Raw genomic sequence first — 19,213 nt, forward strand, 5'->3', positions numbered from 1 at the left:
AATCCTTCAAATCAGGTGAGGCTAAAACAGGATATGTGTGGAAAATCCTTTGGTACACAGGCAAGGAAACTGAGCTATTGAATGAGGTTAGTGGGGTAAATATTTCTCAGTATAACAAGCCCTCAAAAGTTGTGTTTGCTCTAGCCAAACCTCTTCCAAGTAAGGGATACAGTAGCCTGGAACTCTTCAATCAGTTCAATGAGTTTCAGACAGACGCTGCTGGTACTGTAAAATCTAACAGAAAAAATCTTCCAAATTACGTCATGGGGAAAAAGTTGAAGAAATGGGAGGTGGCTTTTGCCTATAAAAACAAACTTGTGGCCTTCAAGTGGAAAGACAAGAGAGATGTCTGTGTTCTGAGTAGCATTTACGTCATGGAAATGTGCACTGTTCTAAACAAGAAAGGAGATTTCAGAGAGAAACAGGTCATATGTATTGAGTACAATGACTTAATGAGAGGGGTGGACTTATTGGACCATTGTATCGTGCCATACAGTACGGCAAGAACAGGAATGAAGAAGTATTACCACAAGATATTTGGACACCTACTGGACATAACAATGTTCAATGCTTTCGTGATATACAAGAAACACGGCGGTAAATTCACTCAGCTGGAGTTTCGTATTCAAATTGTGTGGAAACTATTTCAGAAGTATGCGAACGCTACCCCTAACGCAGCTTTGCCAATTCAGTCAGCGAGACCCGCACCCGTTGACTTGTCAACTCTATTCTCGGGAAGGCATTTTCCAGATTTCAATCCAGCCTCAAAATCAAGACTGCATGCAAATAAGAGATGCGTTGTTTGCGTGGCAAAAGACCACGGCAGGACACTCGGTATTCTTGTGTAGTATGCAATGTTGCTTTGTGCCCCTATCCTTGCTTCAGGCTTTACCATACAGCTGAAGTATGAGCATTGCAAATATGCCATTGAGTCTCAGGTTCTATGCTCAAGGAATTTCAGAAGCTCGTGGTGTACACTCGGTGGCTGCTGTACAATCTGTGTGCTGGCAACTATCGGTGTCCATCCTGAACGAGTTTTTTCAATTTTTTCTCCAGTCTTTTGTTATAGCTATTGAGTGTAAATAGTGTTCATAGTGTTCAACAGTGTAGTGTAATTTTGTATAACGTGGTGACAAAATCGTGATGACTGAACTCTTGGATTACTCGCTGCCCTCTACAATGGCAAGTTATAGGCCTACGTGGTGAGAACATTTTTCTATTTTATTTCAGGAAAATGTGATATTTGAGTGAATGTGTCTCTATTATTTGGAGTAATTGATCATTTTTCATTTGTGTGATGCATTTCAATGATCAATTAATATAAGAAACACAAATAATACTCTGAATCAGAGTAAATATGAAATGGCACATATGCAATTTGTGCACTGACGCTGGATGAATTGAAAAATAGTTTTAATTGTAAATAATAATGTAACTTACACTGCAATTATAATTTGGTGGGAAGTTTATCTTAATATAATATTTAAGTGGGTGTAGGTTAGCAAAAACTATTTCTTTTTTGAAGAAAAATTGTACTGAAAATGATTCCCCACTATGCAGTAATTTCTTGTTTATGACCTCCTCACTTAATGGGTTAATATTCTTGACTGGATGACAAATTTAGCCTCCTTTAAAAATAAAGGAATGTTACCTTAATCAAAACTGCATGGATATTTCAAAGTCTCAAGCTGTATGAAAGACCAAAAAAAATGTTAGCATGCTATGTAACTCCATTACAACACACACTAGGAAAAGTATCTCCAACTGAATAATAGCAGACTTCATAAATCCATTACAACAAAAATGAGGAAATCTGCTTAACTCCAACCAGAAAGGATATCTGGGAAATGGTTGACAATTGTAACTCTTTGGAACAAACGAGGTGAATGGTAACTGGTGGTGGGGTGATTCAGGGATAACATTATGTAAAGATTTTTGGGTGGAAACAGACATTTGGCTCAACTGAGATAAAATTCAAAACTTGTTTTTTTTAATGTTCTGTTGCATGTTTTTTGAGATAAAACTCTAAGCATGGTATTTGTTTATTTTAGAATGTTCTGTTGTATGTTTTCTGTAATTTTTGCCTTTTGTATTTTATCTCTAAAATGGTATGTGTGTTTGAGTCATCACTCCGTAGACTGGTTTGATGCAGCCCTCCATGCCACCCTATCCTGTGCTAACACTTTCATTTCTACGTAACTATTGCATCCTACATCTGCTCTAATCTGCTTGTCATATTCATACCTAGGTCTACCCCTACCGTTGTTACCACCTACACTTCCTTCAAAAACCAACTGAACAAGTCCTGGGTGTCTTAAGATGTGTCCTATCATTCTCTCTCTTCTTCTCATCAAATTTAGCCAAATCGATCTCCTTTCACCAATTCGATACAGTATCTCTTCATTCGTGATTCGATCTATCCATCTCACCTTCAGCATTCTTCTGTAACACCACATTTCAAAAGCTTCTATTCTCTTTCTTTCTGAGCTAGTTATCGTCCATGTTTCACTTCCATACAATGCCACGCTCCACACGAAAGTCTTCAAAAACATCTTTCTAATTCTGATATCAATGTTTGAAGTGAGCAAATTTCTTTTCTTAAGAAAGCTCTTCCTTGCTTGTGCTAGTTTGCATTTTATGTCACCTCACTTCTGCCATCGTTAGTTATTTTACTACCCAAGTAAAAATATTCATCTACTTCCTTTAAGACTTAATTTGCTAATCTAATATTTCCTACATCACCTGCCTTCATTCAACTGCACTCCATTACCTTTGCTTTGGACTTTTCATCTTGTACTCCTTACCCAAGACTTCATCCATACCATTCAGCAACTTCTCGAGATCTTCTGCAGTCTCAGTGGTGATTAGTGGTGGTGATTATTGTTTTAAGAGGAAGTACAACTAGGCAACAATCCTCTATATAACACTAATCAGAGGAAAAAAGGGAAGGGATCCGACACTTCGAAAAATGAAGATATCGGTCAACGAAAGACAAGGGCCACAAAGGGCGTGAAAATGAAACACTCCCTAGCCCTCGCAAACCTAATAGCGTCGGGGTCGGAAAAGAACAAGAGTTGACCAAGCGAGGTCGGATAGGATAGATGAAAGTGAGGAGCCTGGCACAAGTAAGTGGAAGCAATGCCAGGACTCAGCTGAGGGCCCCATGGTTGCCAACCCACGCTCCAAAGTTCAGAGCCCCTGTTGCCCCTTTTAGTCGCCTCTTACGACAGGCAGGGGATACCGTGGGTGTTATTCTACCACCCCCACCCACAGGGGGATCTGCAGTCTCAGATAAAATAACAATATCATCGGCAAATCTCAAGGTTTTGATTTCCTCTCCTTGGACTGTGATTCCCTTTCCAAATTTCTCTTTGATTTCCTTTACTGCCTGTTCTATGTAAACATTGAAAAGGAGAGGGGACAAACTGCAGCCTTGCCTCACTCCTTTCTGGATTGCTGCTTCTTTTTCAAAGCCCTTGATTCTTATCACTGCAGACTGATTTCTATACAGATTGTAGATAATTCTTCGTTCTCGGTATCTGATCCCTATCATCTTCAGAATCATAAATAGCTTGTTCCAATCAACATTATCGAATGCCTTTTCTAGATCTACGAATGCCATGTACGTGGGCTTGTCTTTCTTGATGCGATGTCCGGCTCCATGGCTAAATGGTTAGCGTGCTGGCCTTTGGTCAGAGAGGTCCCGGGTTCAATTCCCGGCAGGGTCGGGAATTTTAACCATCATTGGTTAATTTCACTGGCACTGGGGCTGGGTGTATGTGTCGTCTTCATCATCATTTCATCCTCATCACGACGCGCAGGTCACCTATGGGTGTCAAATCGAAAGACCTGCACCTGGCGAGCCGAACATGTCCTCGGACACTCCCGGCACTAAAAGCCATACGCCATTTCATTTCTTGATTCGATCCTCTAAGATCAGACGTAAAGTCAGGATTGCTTCACGTGTTCCTACATTTCTTCTGAAGCCAAATTGATCTTCTCCCAACTCAGCTTCAACTTGTTTTTCCATTCTTCTGTAAATAATGTGTTAAAATTTTGCAGGCATGAGAAACTAAACTAATGGTGCGGTAGTTTTCACACCTGTCAGCACCGGCTTTCTTGGGAATAGGTGTAACAACATTCTGCCGAAAATCGGATGGGACTTCTCCTGTCTCATACATCTTGTACACTAAATGAAATAACCTTGCCATGCTGGTTTCTCCTAAGGCAGTCACTAATTCAGAGGGAATGTCATCAATTCCAGGTGCCTTGTTCCTATTTAGGTCACTCACAGCTCTGTCAGACTCTGACCTCAAAATTGGATCTCCCATTTCATCAGCGCCCATAGCCTCTTCATGTTCCAGAACCATATTATCTACATCTTTACCTTGATACAACTGTTGGATGTGCTCCTGCCATCTTTCTGCTTTGTCTTCTTTCCCTAGAAGTGCCTTTCCATCTGAGCTCTTAATATTCATACTCCTAGATTTCCTTTCTCCAAAGGTTTCCTTGATGTACCTGTATGCAGCATCTACCTTTCCCAGGACCATACAACCTTCGACATCCTTGCACTTCTCCTTCTATCTCACCTCTTACCCGCATGCAGGCGCAAAATTTTCCGTAGAAGCAGCGATTTATTAAAGACTTTGTAAATCAATATTACTGATTGAGAATACATGTTGTGGCATGTATTGTTGATCACTATTAAATTCTATTTCTTGGTGTGTATATCATTTTCAGATAATCCTGGAAGTTTTTACAACACTGATCCGTGCATTTTACGTACAGTTTTTCTAACTCCATGGTGGACATTGAGCGCCCTCACCCTCACGTGAAAAAGAGCACAATTTTCTGGCAGTTAGTTAAGAATTTTTAAGAAAATTCATAGAGCATTTGTGATGGTATGCTCCTTTTGTTTGAAAGACTAACAGTTCGCTCATTTTCGTGGTTTTCATCAGTTAAAGTATGGGCCAAAACACAGAAAAGGACTTTTCCTGGAAAGCTGTTAGTTAGCAAGAGAATGCATGTTAAACTTCTAGGTAATTTAATTCTTAGTATAGGGGTCCCAGGCATACATTTTCCCTTGACTTGCTTCACATTTTCCTTCTTTACATGGCCCATTATGAGACAGCATCATAGCGTATGCGTTAATGGGAGGTATCAGCCATTACAAAGCCTAGGTAGATTTTACATGAAAGAAAGGCAGACAAACAAACAAACCAACATTCAGATTTATATATAGGTAAGAATTGTGCATTTGTAATGATATAACAAATATAATCTGATGTAATGACTACAGAATAATCTAGTACTCTAAAATTAAAATTCATGAAACTCAATCGTCAAAAATTACCAGTGTTTCGCCCAGAGTGCGGCATGGGCTCATCAGTTGGATACCGCACCTTTTCCAAGACACTGGCCGGTAGCGACACCACTGCAAGTCATACATGTGATAAGCACAATGCAGTGCTGACGTACTAGGGGAGAATTGCATCTCACATGTATGGCTTGCAGTAGTGTCGCTACCGGCGTGCTAGCCGGCCAGTGTCTTGGAAAAGGTGCGGTATCCAACTGATGAGCCCATGCCGCACTCTGGGTGAAACACTGTAATTTTTTGACGATTGAGTTTCCTGAATTTTAATTTTAGCTATCTCAATCGAGAGCCATATTTTGGTCAATCTAGTACTCTGTTTGTATTATGCCTTTGTGCGTTGTTGTTTCAGATCGAAATTTAAGGTTGTATCATACCTGGGATGGTAAATTTGAACTCTCGCGAACAATTCAAGCACGAGATGTTGGTTGGAGTATATTGGATACTGTGTTCAGTCCAGATGGAAGTCACATAGTGTATTCCAGTTGGTCAGATTGTCGTAAGTACCATTTTCTCTCTTTAACAAGCCTGTCTTCTTATTTGTAAGTACCAGTAATTGGATATTAGTTATTAAATTTACTAATTGCAATATATTATCGTCGCTGTTGCGCCAAAACTGCGAATGTGACAATGCTCCTCCTATCCATTATTTCGCTTAAGGTTGGTCACGCCTCCCAGCCACATATTGATATACATTTCATCAGAACAGTTTTGGTTGAGTTTATTTTCCTATACACATGTATAAAGGAAATGAACCTTACTGTACCGTACTGTAGGAATGTATGTTTTACATGACATATTTACCACTTCTAGCGTATGATGTATTTAAGGCTCATTTTCCTTTTTCACGCCCGCATAGGAGAATGAACTAAAAGAAAATTGTTCTGATGAGCTGCATCTCAATGTATAGCTCGGTGGCTTGACTTGTCTTAAGGGAAGTAATGAATAGGAAGAACATTGTCACATTCGCGGTTTTGGCATAGCAGCGATGTTGTAACTTGTAATAAGCCTTGTTTAGCAATCTTCATATACAGTGAAAAGTTATATGCATTTTTCTCTGTTTCAGAATTAATTTTTTGTCTGATTTGTCACATCTTATAATGTTATCTTTGATGTTGCTATAAGTAATTAGGCTGAATAAAAATGTTGGTTCATTATAAGTGAAATGAGACCTGTGTTAAAGAGTGACAATTAGACAGCAGATCTGTCCTCGGCTGAGTAGATTGCTAGAGTAACACTGTGATTGCTTGAGGGTCAGGTGTATAGAATATGTCTTATAATAGATGCCCCTAAACATTAATTAATGACATTAGGAGTTTGTACTGTAATTAACGATTACTACTTTGTTGAGTTTCCGAATTGTGCTTATCTTATATTGTATGGATTTACTTTCTGACTCTTTCTATCAAGAAATCTTCTGTGTTAACATCATATATTGTCCATTAATAATTTTGATGACCCCACTGTTATTTTTATCACGTAGTAAATCAGGTAGCTTTGGTTAAGGGCAATCCTATCAATATGGGGAATTCTGAATAGAATTTTATATAAATAGTTATTGACATTCTTCTTTCAAAATGTAATCAGTCATAAAAAATAGAACATTATACAGTGGAACATCAATTATCCATTCCCGGAAACTACGTTTTCCTGGATTTTTTGTTCAAATTACATGGTCCTGCAAGCATCCTAATTAAATCTCATAAAAATCCTGCATTATCTCTTCCTCAAAGAAACCATTTCCCTGATCAACTGTCCAGAAATGTCAGTCCCATCAACGCTAAATCCTCGATGAAGCGTTTTTCAAGAAACTGTACCTCACGACAGGAGAGGTACGGCATACTAATGGATCTTGGCATTAATGCCCCGTCATTGCGATAATTAGTGCAAGTACTGTACTGGAAAAGCGATTGGCACAGGACTTACATAAGGGGCCATCTTAGCATCACATTTGGGTGGTATTGTTTACAGAATCCTCGGAAATCATAAAGCAGAGAGTGGCCACAAAAATTGGAAGGAGACAGAGCACATTTCGACAGCTCTACTTGAAGACGGAACGAGTTTCGTTAAATGTTCGTTCTTATAAAACGCCCACATAATGTCCAGGATTGGATGTTTATATTTTTACTTTCTTCAATTGTGTCACCGAACAGGTTTCTGGCACTTCCCTCGGGGCACTGTATAGTCACTGAGCTTTCAGGCAGGAATTGAAACTGCTTCTTCTTAACACAAATCTAGTAATTTAATAATATCATATATGATTGTCATTGAGACCAGAACAGATTTTGCACCTTATGTACATAAAGCCATGGGATTTCTTGGGATTGCCTATTACTATTTTGATCGTAATATAAGTAATATAAGACTGGGAATTTTACGTTTTTGTGTCAAAATGTAAAGAACCGCAGTAGTTTCATTTGCGCCCGTTACATTTAAAATCTTTGTATCATTTCCCACTCGTGCTGACTTCTGCAGCAAATGCACTTCCCAGGTCACGAATAACTGTAATTTCTGAAGTTTTTATTATATTTTTTCTCTTTCGAATTTGATTGTGATTAGTGACGGACAGAATTGAATATAATGCATTAGAGAACTTTTGAGAATCGATAATTCGAAATCATACTCTTGAGTTCAACATAACCTTTAAAATTTGTCGTACCGAGCTCAATAGCTGCAGTCACTTATTTGCGGCCAGTATCCAGTATTCGGGAGATAGTGGTTTCGAACCCCACTGTCGGCAGCCCTGAAGATGGTTTTCCGTGGTTTCCCATTTTCACACCAGGCAAATGCTGGTGCTGTACCGTAACTAAGGCCATGGCCACTTCCTTCCCAGTCCTAGCCCTTTCCTGTCCCATCGTTGCCATAAGACCTATCTGTGTTGGTGCGATGTAAAGCCAATAGCAAAAAAAAATTTGATGTAGGCCTAATTTTCGTGGTACTGTACAAGATTTCCAGAAACTGACTACGAACAGTATACCTCTGACAAAATTACAATAGAAGATTAAGAAAAGAAGGGATTTTGCCATCATGTTAGGCGCTTTTGTATCTATTGTGCTTTCTTTTATTAGATTAGGGAAATAAAAACTACTTGTGGTCAGTTATTGTTTGGCTTGGCGTTATTAGATTTTTTGAAGAGTTTGGCTGATCAGGTTGCTGAACTGCAAGAAGTTTTTACGGGAAGCTGATGAAGTTTCCCCGGTAGAAATGAATATAAAGTATCAAGATTTTTAATCACGTACTGGTAATTAATGTTTGAAGCCGGTCCGGCAGTCTAACTTGCCTGCCTCTTACCCGGTGGACCCGGGTTCGATCCCAGCCAGGTCAGGCATTTTTAGCTGGGTCTAAGCGCTGGTTCCAGGTCCACTCAGCCTGTGTGATCACCTTTAATTGAGGAGCTAATGGAGATAATATTGCTGGATTACATTGAATCCAACTTTACCCAATCAATTAACCTTCTTCTAACTCATATAAATTTTAAGCGATAGTTCCCATGATAGTTCCCAGCCTCTCACCAGTGGGTTCCGTGGTTCAAATTCCAGTCACTCCATGTGAGATTTGTGCTGGACAAAGCGGGAGTTGGACAGGTTTTTCTACGGGTACTCTCCAATATCATTTCATTTCATCTTTCATTCATTAATCATAGCCCTAGAGGAGTGCGACAGGCTTCGGCAGCCGGCACAATTCCTATCAATTTTATATAATTAGTTCCCATGATGCTATTTGTATTGTTTGAATTTCAAGTGCTGATGTGCCTGTGCTGTAAATCTTTGCTCTTTATGCTTGTTTATTATAAATATATCTTCGCCAGTCCTCCTGAAATCCTGTATTTTCTGTTTGAATACACCTCAGGGGCTGGAGGCCAAATTGTTTTATTAATATATTTATATATTTCCTGTCTGAGTGCCTTTAATTGTTATCTTTATGTGTGGTACTTGGATACTGATTTGATATCCATATCTTGCGTATGCTGTGCTCTGCTGTCTTGGTTTTGAAGTGATGTGTTATTTATCATCATATCTGCTTTGTGTTAATGTGTCAGTCATTCATTTCAAGGTAAAACTACTTTGTGGTGTGAAGTTATGCTCAATTACATAGTAGGCCTATGCCATACTAACTAGCGGTATCAGATCATTGTATACAGCATACTGTAGTAAGCACTTGAAAATAAAAATACAGTAGAAGTCCATTATAGCGAGGATTCACAATGGCAAAAATTTTACTCGCTATAGCGGATTGTGGTTATAACAGATTTTTTTTCCATACACATTAAAATTAGTATGAAACGGCAATCGGTTTACTTGCGTTTTCGCGGATAATATCCACACTACGGCTTACTTGTTTGTTGTTTTTCGAAATCCGATACTACGTGAAAGTGTGTGTTTAATTTCATTCTGAGAAAAATATATTACCTTATTTCTCCGAATCCAAGAGAACCACCACTTTTTCCTTCAAAAAATTATAATCAGGCTTTAAAAAAAAGTGCTTTGTTAAATCATATGAATGTCTTTCTTATACAGTACGCATTTTTAGACTATTTGTACACGCCGAACATGGCTTTAGTTATGCAGTATTTTTTTGTGGCTGTACAATTATGCTTTATTTCAGCGGGTTTAATAACCATTAACTTAAAATTGGCATCATAATATCGAAGAGAACTCGTTGAAAATTTGCCGGCAATACACATTCCACGCGGTCTCTACAATACGACGATCCATCAGGAAAATATTCTCGCTTACTATACTAACTTTCACTCAGAGTCGGATATAACTGGCTGCCGCTACACGCACGACTTGCTTGCCGGATTCAGCCAAATTCAGCAGCTAGCGATGTATAGGCCTTAATCGCGGACTTTGAAAGTCAACGATAGAGTTCATTGTGCTGCAGTATGGCAATTCCGCCCTTGCAATTTTGTGCACATGCCGCACAATTTCATCTTCGACTTCTTTAAAGCGTCCTTGTTGCGGGCCACTGAATGCATTTTTTATGCAGTACGCATTTTTTTAGCTATCTTTGTCTTCACGATAACGCCGAATATTGACTTTCCGAGTGTTTAATAGCCATTAACTTAAAATGGCATCATAACATCGACGAGAACCCGTTGAAAATTTGCCGGCAATACCTGTTCCGCGTATCTTTACAATACCACTATCCATCACAAAAATATTCCTGCTGTCTATAAAACTGAATTATACTAAGCGTTAGTTACAGCAGATGCATTATAACTCTGCTACTGAGTAGCCGTGGCCTTTCTAAGAATTCAAAGGCTTGCGTGTTTTGATGGCATTCTGCAGATTTGAGAAACTTTTTTGTAGATGATAATAGAATGTCATTATCTCTTCACTATTTCCCGAGATCCAGTGACGTTACACACAGACACTGTACAATCGGTCGCCGTGGCTAGCGATGTATGATAAGGAGCCGGTCGTTTATTGTCAACGAGTTTATTACGAAAACGTGGTATCCTCTTCCATTTTGAATTTTCTTTAGAGAACAGCGGGGGTGCAAAGAAACTGCGGTGGTTGCCAGTGGTGTTCCTTACTATCAGGCCGTGAATGCAAAAGGACCCTTGATTTTTCACATGAGATTCTGAGAAAAAAACGTCGTCTTGGATTCGGAGAAATACAGTATCACTCCAGAGACTTCTGTGGCAAACATTTCAGTTCTCTTCTTCAAACGGTGTCACCTAAACTAACCGTATATGTATAATGAAAACCTATTTGAAACACGTGCAGAGAAATGATAACCTCCTCACTAAAAATTGAGATGGGAATAGCTTTCCGAAATTTAACTAGACGCTAGAAGATATAAACTATCCTCTGAAATCAGTGATGTACCCTGCCATATCTTGAGGTGTATCACATTCTTACTTCATTTCAGTATACGGTATAGCATTAAAATTAAGATATCGTTTACTTCAGCCTTTATTTTTAACGAGTTAACAACTGCTATCGGTCACGTTATTTACGCATTTATTACAAAAACATGTCATCCTCCTTCATTTCAAATTTTCTTTAGAGAACAGCAGTCGACGGGTATTACTAATCGACTCCAACATCGCCTTTGAATGTTGACGAGAGAGCTTGCAAATGCACGTAGCGCGAAAACTATAAAGTACCGAAGATGATCGATCGCATTTTGTGGCAAACGTTTCAGTTTTGTGATTCAGATAGTAATACCTACCCTAACTTAACTGTACTATATGTATGATGAAAACATCCTTCAAGCACCAGAAGAGAAATTATAACCTTCTCCCTATAAATTTACATGATAATAGCCTTTCTGTAATTTAACGGACGCGAGAAAATATGAATTAAACTCGTAAACAATGACACACTCTGCCTTATCTTGAGGTGTAGGCCTATCCCATTTTTACTTAATTGCAGTATTTAGCATTAAAATTAAGCTATCATTTATTATTCAGTGTTTATCTTTAACGAGTTAACAACTGTTATCGGACACGTTATTTACGCATTTATTACGAAAACATGTTCTCCTCTTTCAGTTTCATTTTCCTTGCGGAAGAGCAGTCGACGGGTATTACTAATCGACTCCGACATTGCCTTCGAATGTTCACGAGAGAGTTCGCTAGTGGGCATAGCGAGAAAACAATACCGAAGATGATCGATCGCATGCAGTATAATGACTGGGTGCATAAATATTGGCAACGGGAAAAATCGAGCGTGCATAATCGCTCGTAAAAACGGATGCGTCGGTGATAGGGCTCTCGCTGTAAGCGAATGGTAATACACAGTTTAGTATAGGAATTTTGAAGGGATGGACAAAAATTATTGTTATAATGGAGTTTTCGTTATATGCCGTACTCGCCATGGCAGACTTTTACTGTATATGAATAATACTGTATTGGGAATGGAAATAGTAAAACTGCATTATACTGTATAATCCCAAGTACCACCCGCACCCGCTATTTTAAAGGACAAAGTTTTTTTTTTATGTTTCACTCGAATTTATTTACAATATTTGCTACAAAACAAGAATGTCATTTCATTACATATGTTTCATGAATTCAAAAATAGTTTCTGACCGTTTTTAAGTGTCCTTGAAATAATACCCAAAAAAATCGTTAAAACACATGCGGAAAATGTTATCAATCACGGAACGATAGTCAGCAGTTCAGTCATCATCAGATATACCAACTTCAGAGCTTTCACTATAACTTTGATCATCACTTTCCTACACAACATTGTTTTCGCTGCCATCCATAGCATTAAATAGTCCATAAGCAATGTACATATATTGCAGAAACATTATGGTTTGATGCTATAAAGTTATAAGTTGAAGATGAAACAGTCACAATGGTGATACATGCATAAATTGCATTAAAGTAAGGCATTAAACTTAGAAGCTGTTTGGACATCAATGTACCATGTTTATACATTGTTCACTGCTTGTGCATAAATTGTTTTCTAAATGCCACTGCTACCATATGATGACTTACATCTGTCAGAACTTTGTAGCGAAGGATACACAACTTTTCAAGAATCTTTTGCATCCAGATTTATCAAATTGAATCATCCTTCAACGGCAGCTAAGTGCCTTACTTTAATGAAGTTTTAATAAGTTGTGCAATTCGTGTTGTTGGCTGATGATGACCTTGACCTTAGGTCAAAACTAGTTCCAAATAAATGTTTCATTTGTAATGTAATCTGCATTACAAAAATTTTGTATTGAAAATGTGGAACTGTTAAACTAAACTTTTAATTTTATATGTAAATGGTTAATGTGCTGGCCTTTGGTCTCAGGGATCACGCGTTCGATTCCCGGCAGGGTCGGGAACTTAAACCTAATTAATTCCCCTGGTACGGGGACTGGGTGTATGTGCCGTCTTCATCATTTCATCCTCATCACAACGCGCCGGCAGGTCTCTCCGGAGGCCACATGTCGTTGTTGTTATTATTATTATTATTATTATTATTATTATTATTATTATTATTATTATTATTATTATTACCACTACCGTTTAGCAGTAGATTTTTCTTCTTTCTCCAATATCATTGTGTTTACAAGTGGCACTCTAATTATGTGGGACTGTAGACTGACTGCCGGCGAACGCTTACAGTAAAAGAAAAGTTAAAGTGTGTTCGGGGTTGCGCGCTGAGAAGCTCAGTTGCCAAGACACAAGTGTGTCAGTGTTTGGTTTCAGGATTGTTCTGTACACAGAAATAATTTTACTGTGTTTATAAACTACAGCTGACTTTTAGGGAAGTTTTACACACGTTAATATTATAGAACAAATTTCCATTATCACATGAAATACATAAGAAAGAAAAATACAGAAGACATGTTTGAATCCAGTGCCAACCCTTAAAACTAAAATACATTAAAAAAGTAACATTTCTTAAGAAACGTGACATATCGCGCCCAAAATGAAAGGCTTGAATAAGACCCGCACCCAATTTTTAGAAGCAATATTTTCAAAAAAATATGTGTGGGCTGTATTCAGGATTATATGGTAATCGTCATAGTAGGTGATGGGGGTGGGGATAGGGTGGTTGATGGACGGGTTGAGTAGGATAGAAGGGGGAGGGAGGAACTGTGTTGAGCATAACCGGATGTGAGTTACTACGGCAGAAGTCACTTCTCTGCGCTATCTGTTGATAATAATAGTAAGGTATTGCACACACTGCGCATTGCGGCACAATCTCTGATTGGGAACTGAAACTACGATGTCCATCTGGCTTGGAACCAAAATTTATTATTGAGTTTCATCTCTATCCTATTATATCCTCTTTGCATCAGTGTCTTAATTCTCTTTGTACTTTCATTTTTGACCTTGTCTAGTATTTTTCCAGCAATAAATACTCTTGTATTTAGATACTTTCATGACCCATTTTAATATCTTTTGCTGTGTGGATGAAGTAAACTGTAGAAAATGTTCACATTTTGCAAAGACTGCTTCTCATCCTCAGAAGAGAAAGTCGTCCGACTACAACTACAACTATTGTAACCATGCCAAAAGGTTTGAACTTCAAAATGACTACTGTTGCTCTGTTGAGGAAATAATACTCTTGTTTGTCATCAGATGGCTCACTATGCACTAAGTTTGATGTTTCTTGTTTACACGTCCATGAGTTCCAGAATAGACAATACAAAGTTATCAGACTAATCAGTGGTTGGGGAGGAGGGGAATATAAACTAAAGTGCAACAGAAGAAAGGTAGACACGAAGAATGGAGTTGAGATGGATATGGAGGAGTAGGAAGTCTGAAACAGTATAGGGGTAGGGGAGATGGAAATAACCTTCTTTCTATTAGCATTATTAATCAGCAAATCAACATCTTTGTATAAATTAGTGTTAAACTTTCTGTACTGGTAATATATTCTTACCATTTGTTTCTGTATTTATCCTATAATGCACATTTTACGAAAATTGTCAGTGTATCAATCTGTTTTATGCTATTATTTTGATGAATTTAACTCATGTGGTTTTTATCAGTTCATTTATGCAGATTATATGGTGATGTTGAAAATCAAGAGGCTCTTCCACTCTGCCCAGAAGAACGAAGGTTCTGTGTTTTCTCCCTTGCCTTTTCATCGGATGGTCGTGAAATTTTGGGGGGTGCCAATGATGGCTTCCTATATGTGTATGATCGTGAGTGCAATCAGAGAGCATTAAGGGTAAGGATGTATTTCTGTATGTTAGTGCATGTACTAGAGCATAAGTGAAAGACCTGTTACCATTCAAGAAAACAGATAATATGTATACTTATGTTCTTCCTTAACCCTGCAATGGGTGCGTGGTGAGTTGGAATGGGAGCGGGTGCGTGGTGAGGTTTTCTGTTACCCATGAAATGAATGAAGAAAATCATCTTTATAGTACATATTTAGATTTAATTGCTGATTTAAAGCTTTCTGTATTTATTTTCATAAGAATTACTGTATTTTACCATTTTTTTAGTTACAAATCTAGGATATTCTACCTTGCTTAATTATATCCTTACTCAACACAAAAACTTATTCAGTAATACAGAAAAGCCACAAGACCATAATAAACATGAAGTAAACAAACAAACAAAATGATAAGATGTTGTTTATTCAAACGGAGTACAATGTAATTGCAACATTTTAGTTGTCACTATCTTCAAGTTGTTCACATCCTCAGCACCTGGTACAGAGAACAATTGGTGCGTGCTCCTCGCACACCGGTACAAGACAGTTGGCAAAGCATGTTTTGGTTAATGATTCGTTTTTCCTTGGACAGAAGCTGCACATTTTTTATCACCATCCCCTTGTGGTAATTCAGAGGGCACAGCTTCTGCCGAGTCTCCAATGATCCTTCTTATCTGTGATCGCAAATGTGTAGGAAAGCATCTTACTGTTGCTCTCCTAATGAGGTGAGGCTTGCAGAGTTCCGTTGCTAACTTTTTCTTAGACTAGCATTCTTACGGTTAAACCTGCATATCATGTAACTGTTCAGAGCACCAGTATCAAGGAGTGTATAAAAGATACGTAATGGCCACCTTTTGGTTTTTCTGGCAACTGTGTAGAGACATTTTAACCCATCCACGAAGTCTACGCCACCCTTCGTCATATAATGGTTTCAGGTTTAGTCTGTTCCCCTTGTTGCTTCATCAATGTATTCTCCTTCATGCGTTGTGGAAAGTAACAATACATTTTTCCTTCTGTTTGACACATATGAACAAAGCAACATGTCTTTCTGTGAGCTAACATGCTTGAAAACTGTGGTCTTCCCTTTCTACTCAGGAACTCAACAGGTATCTGTGGTTTGTCATTCCTTAGAGTTCCAACCAGTGTTAAATCGTGATTGTTTAGAAGATCTAGTGCTAGAGGAACTGACATGAAGAAGTTTCCTGTAGTTATATTCCTGCCAGATCTAGTAATGGCTTGACCGAGCTCGATAGCTGTAGTCGCTTAAGTGCGGCCAGTATCCAGTAATTGGGAGATTGTGGGTTCGAGCCCCACTGTCGGCAGCCCTGAAGATGGTTTTCCGTGGTTTCCCATTTTCACACCAGGCAAATGCCGGGGCTGTACCTTACTTAAGGCTTCGGCCGCTTCCTTCCAATTCCTATGCCTTTCCTATCCCATCGTCGCCGTAAGACATATCTGTGTCGGTGCGACGTAGAGCAAATAGCAAAAAAAAAAAAAGTAATGGCTTGCATGATACGTTTCACAACTGCATTGCACTGTTGTCCTGAAAAAAGGGCCCTCGTGGGTGTGGTGTCCCTGGATAAATCTCCATTTGTATTGTGTAGTAGACATGCACATCCGCTAAGGAATGTATTTTTATGCCGTACTTTGTTGGCTTATTTCACATATAACATTGAAAAGAACATCTTCCTCTGAAAGACTCCAGCATGTCGTCAACATTTACATGTTCAGAAGGTGTCCAGTAGTGTCCATTTCCGAACAAATAATGTCCGTATAGGAGCTAGATTATTTTCTTCCTTTCTTTGCTGCCTGGTGTTGATATCATCAAAATGCTGAACGCGTACAAGCATACAAAAGTGCTTTTGAGACATGACCAAACAAAACAGTTCTGGACCTGTTCCATCAGTAGCCCATAGACCTTCCAGATTTAAACAAGAATTCTTCATCATACTCGCAAAAGAAATTCAGAATGGCGTACAAGGAAAGTGGGTGCACCACAAAGTAGTACTTTAGGACCGTTGCTTTTTACATTGTATATCAATGACATTTCATCTTCTCTAAAAACGTGTAATTATCACAATAGATTCATTGTGGCCTCCAGACAGGCACAGTAATTTGAAGATGCACCAGGTTATCGCAGCTACTGGAACATAAGCACATACCCAGCAGAAACAGAGAACAGAAGAACGTGTAGGACAAGAAACTGAAGAGTTTCAAGGGTGGTTTTTTTTTTAATTTTCTTCATTTACTCTAAAGTTAACTTGAGGCACCTAACTGGTGCTCAATTAATTCCACGGGGAGGTTCCCCCCACACACTACAACTTTGGGATACCCCTGACCCCAGGGCAAGCGATACTTAAAATTTCAAAGAAAGTAGGAAAGATTTTAAAAGAAAAATTACCGGAGAGTACCCTAGACCCACAAATTTACAGAAAGAAACCAAGAGTTTGCCCAACCCAGAACTTAATAAAAGAAATTTACCAGAAAAAATAAATTTTAAAAACATATGTTACTGAGGATACAGCACAAGACATAACAGTTCACCCATTCCCATTATACACAATTTACAATTAACCGTTTCCAGCACTACAGGTATGACTGGTCAACCACAAGAGAAAACATCATCCAGGTAATAAATTACCCAAACTAGACCTTCCTTAACTGAAGTACTACCCACATACCATTAGGGCACATAGATGTACTGTCCATATCCTCACTGAAACTTAATTTTTACTTTAAATTAATTTACCATGTGCATTCTTAATTACCCAACATTAAAAAATAAATAAATAGGAAGTGAAATTTAGAATGTTGCAAGGAAATTCAAAACAGCGAGATAGGTACATTTATTACGCGAGCTTGCATCGTTGCTCACATTATCGTAGGAAATGAGGTTAGTAAGTCACTCTCCCTTTACCATGCCATATACACATTACTTTAAAATTTTAACACTGATAAAACTCACATTACACACCTCTTGTCACACCAGTCAAATTAAAATGCAATTAAGGCCAAGAATACAGAATTAAAAATCACGTAAATTTTACCAATAAACAGAATATCCAAATGAAAATTGAAAGCAGTTCAATAGTGCACATACAGAAATCCAACTCACTGATATAAGAAATAAAAAGGCACAAACAACACCTTCATACCAGAAAATACCAGATTACAGCATGGCACACCAAGATCACCAAGCCTATCTGTCCTCCAACACACGGTACCACAAGAACACACACGAAACACCAGTGCAATGATCAGTGAATCAAGCAGTACCAACCAATGAAAAAGGCACAACATGACCTCAATACTTCTGATTCCATCATACCACAGTACAAGAACACAATACACACAAACACACCATTGCGATGACCCCTAAATCAAGCAGTATCAGCAAAAGAAAATAGCAATACATAACCCCAGTACTCTTGATTTCATCACACGACAATGTGTATTAGAACCAGTATCGTACTCCAAGGAGAGGAATGGCCCTTCAGCACCGTAAGTCCTTTAAATAAAGAAAGAGTAATTAAAGGTAATTAATTAGCTTTTACCAAATCATAACACCTGCAAAATTTCACTACAAATTTTAATGACAAATTTAGAATAGCTGAAACACAAATCTTGATAACCTGCAAAGCAACAACAAATTTAACTGAAACTAATAGCTCAAAATAATGATACCGAAATAAGCATTTCGACAAAATCTTCCTAGTACATAATTTACAATAAACAATGGACATAATTCTCTGTCTAGCCACCTGATACAAAGATAAAGATTACAAAGGATCTCATATAAGATGCACGCCAGATTTCAAATATGTCGTGAGCACAAGTGCAGGTCCATAACCCGTCAAATTTTTGCTAAAATGGCCTCAGCGTTACCTGGTCTACAGATATGGTGAACACGTCACCCTGTGAGACTATCCAAGTTCTCATAGAACCCTCCCTAGCAAGTATAGGAATATGCAGCTAAATAAAAATATGTAACAAGGAAACAGAATATAACACGATTGAAAAGCTCAACAGACAAACTAGAAACATTTTCAAACATTAAGAGATCCATAATCTCTTAATCTGTTTTAAGACTTTAGTAACTGACCGGGAACCGCCCCAAGTAGTCCCATACCTACTTGGAAACGAACCCAGGTACACTAGAAGACAGAAACACCGCACAGTATATGACCAGAAATTTGGATATATACTGAGCCCAAAC

General features: G+C 38.4%; 1 protein-coding gene across 2 annotated transcripts in view; it reads left to right on the forward strand.

Annotated features, from left to right (window-relative positions):
- The window catches only part of LOC136874297 (DDB1- and CUL4-associated factor 11), a 169,078-nt gene that overhangs the window by 95,386 nt on the left and 54,479 nt on the right, over nt 1–19,213 (forward strand). For both annotated transcript variants that reach the window (XM_067147937.2, XM_067147938.2), the window contains 2 exons: nt 5,724–5,870; nt 14,825–15,006. In XM_067147937.2, coding sequence (XP_067004038.1) covers nt 5,724–5,870; nt 14,825–15,006 — 329 coding nt within the window. The remainder of the gene's footprint in view (nt 1–5,723; nt 5,871–14,824; nt 15,007–19,213) is intronic.

Source organism: Anabrus simplex, chromosome 5, assembly GCF_040414725.1.
Source record: "Anabrus simplex isolate iqAnaSimp1 chromosome 5, ASM4041472v1, whole genome shotgun sequence".
Taxonomy (NCBI): Eukaryota; Metazoa; Arthropoda; class Insecta; order Orthoptera; family Tettigoniidae; genus Anabrus; species Anabrus simplex.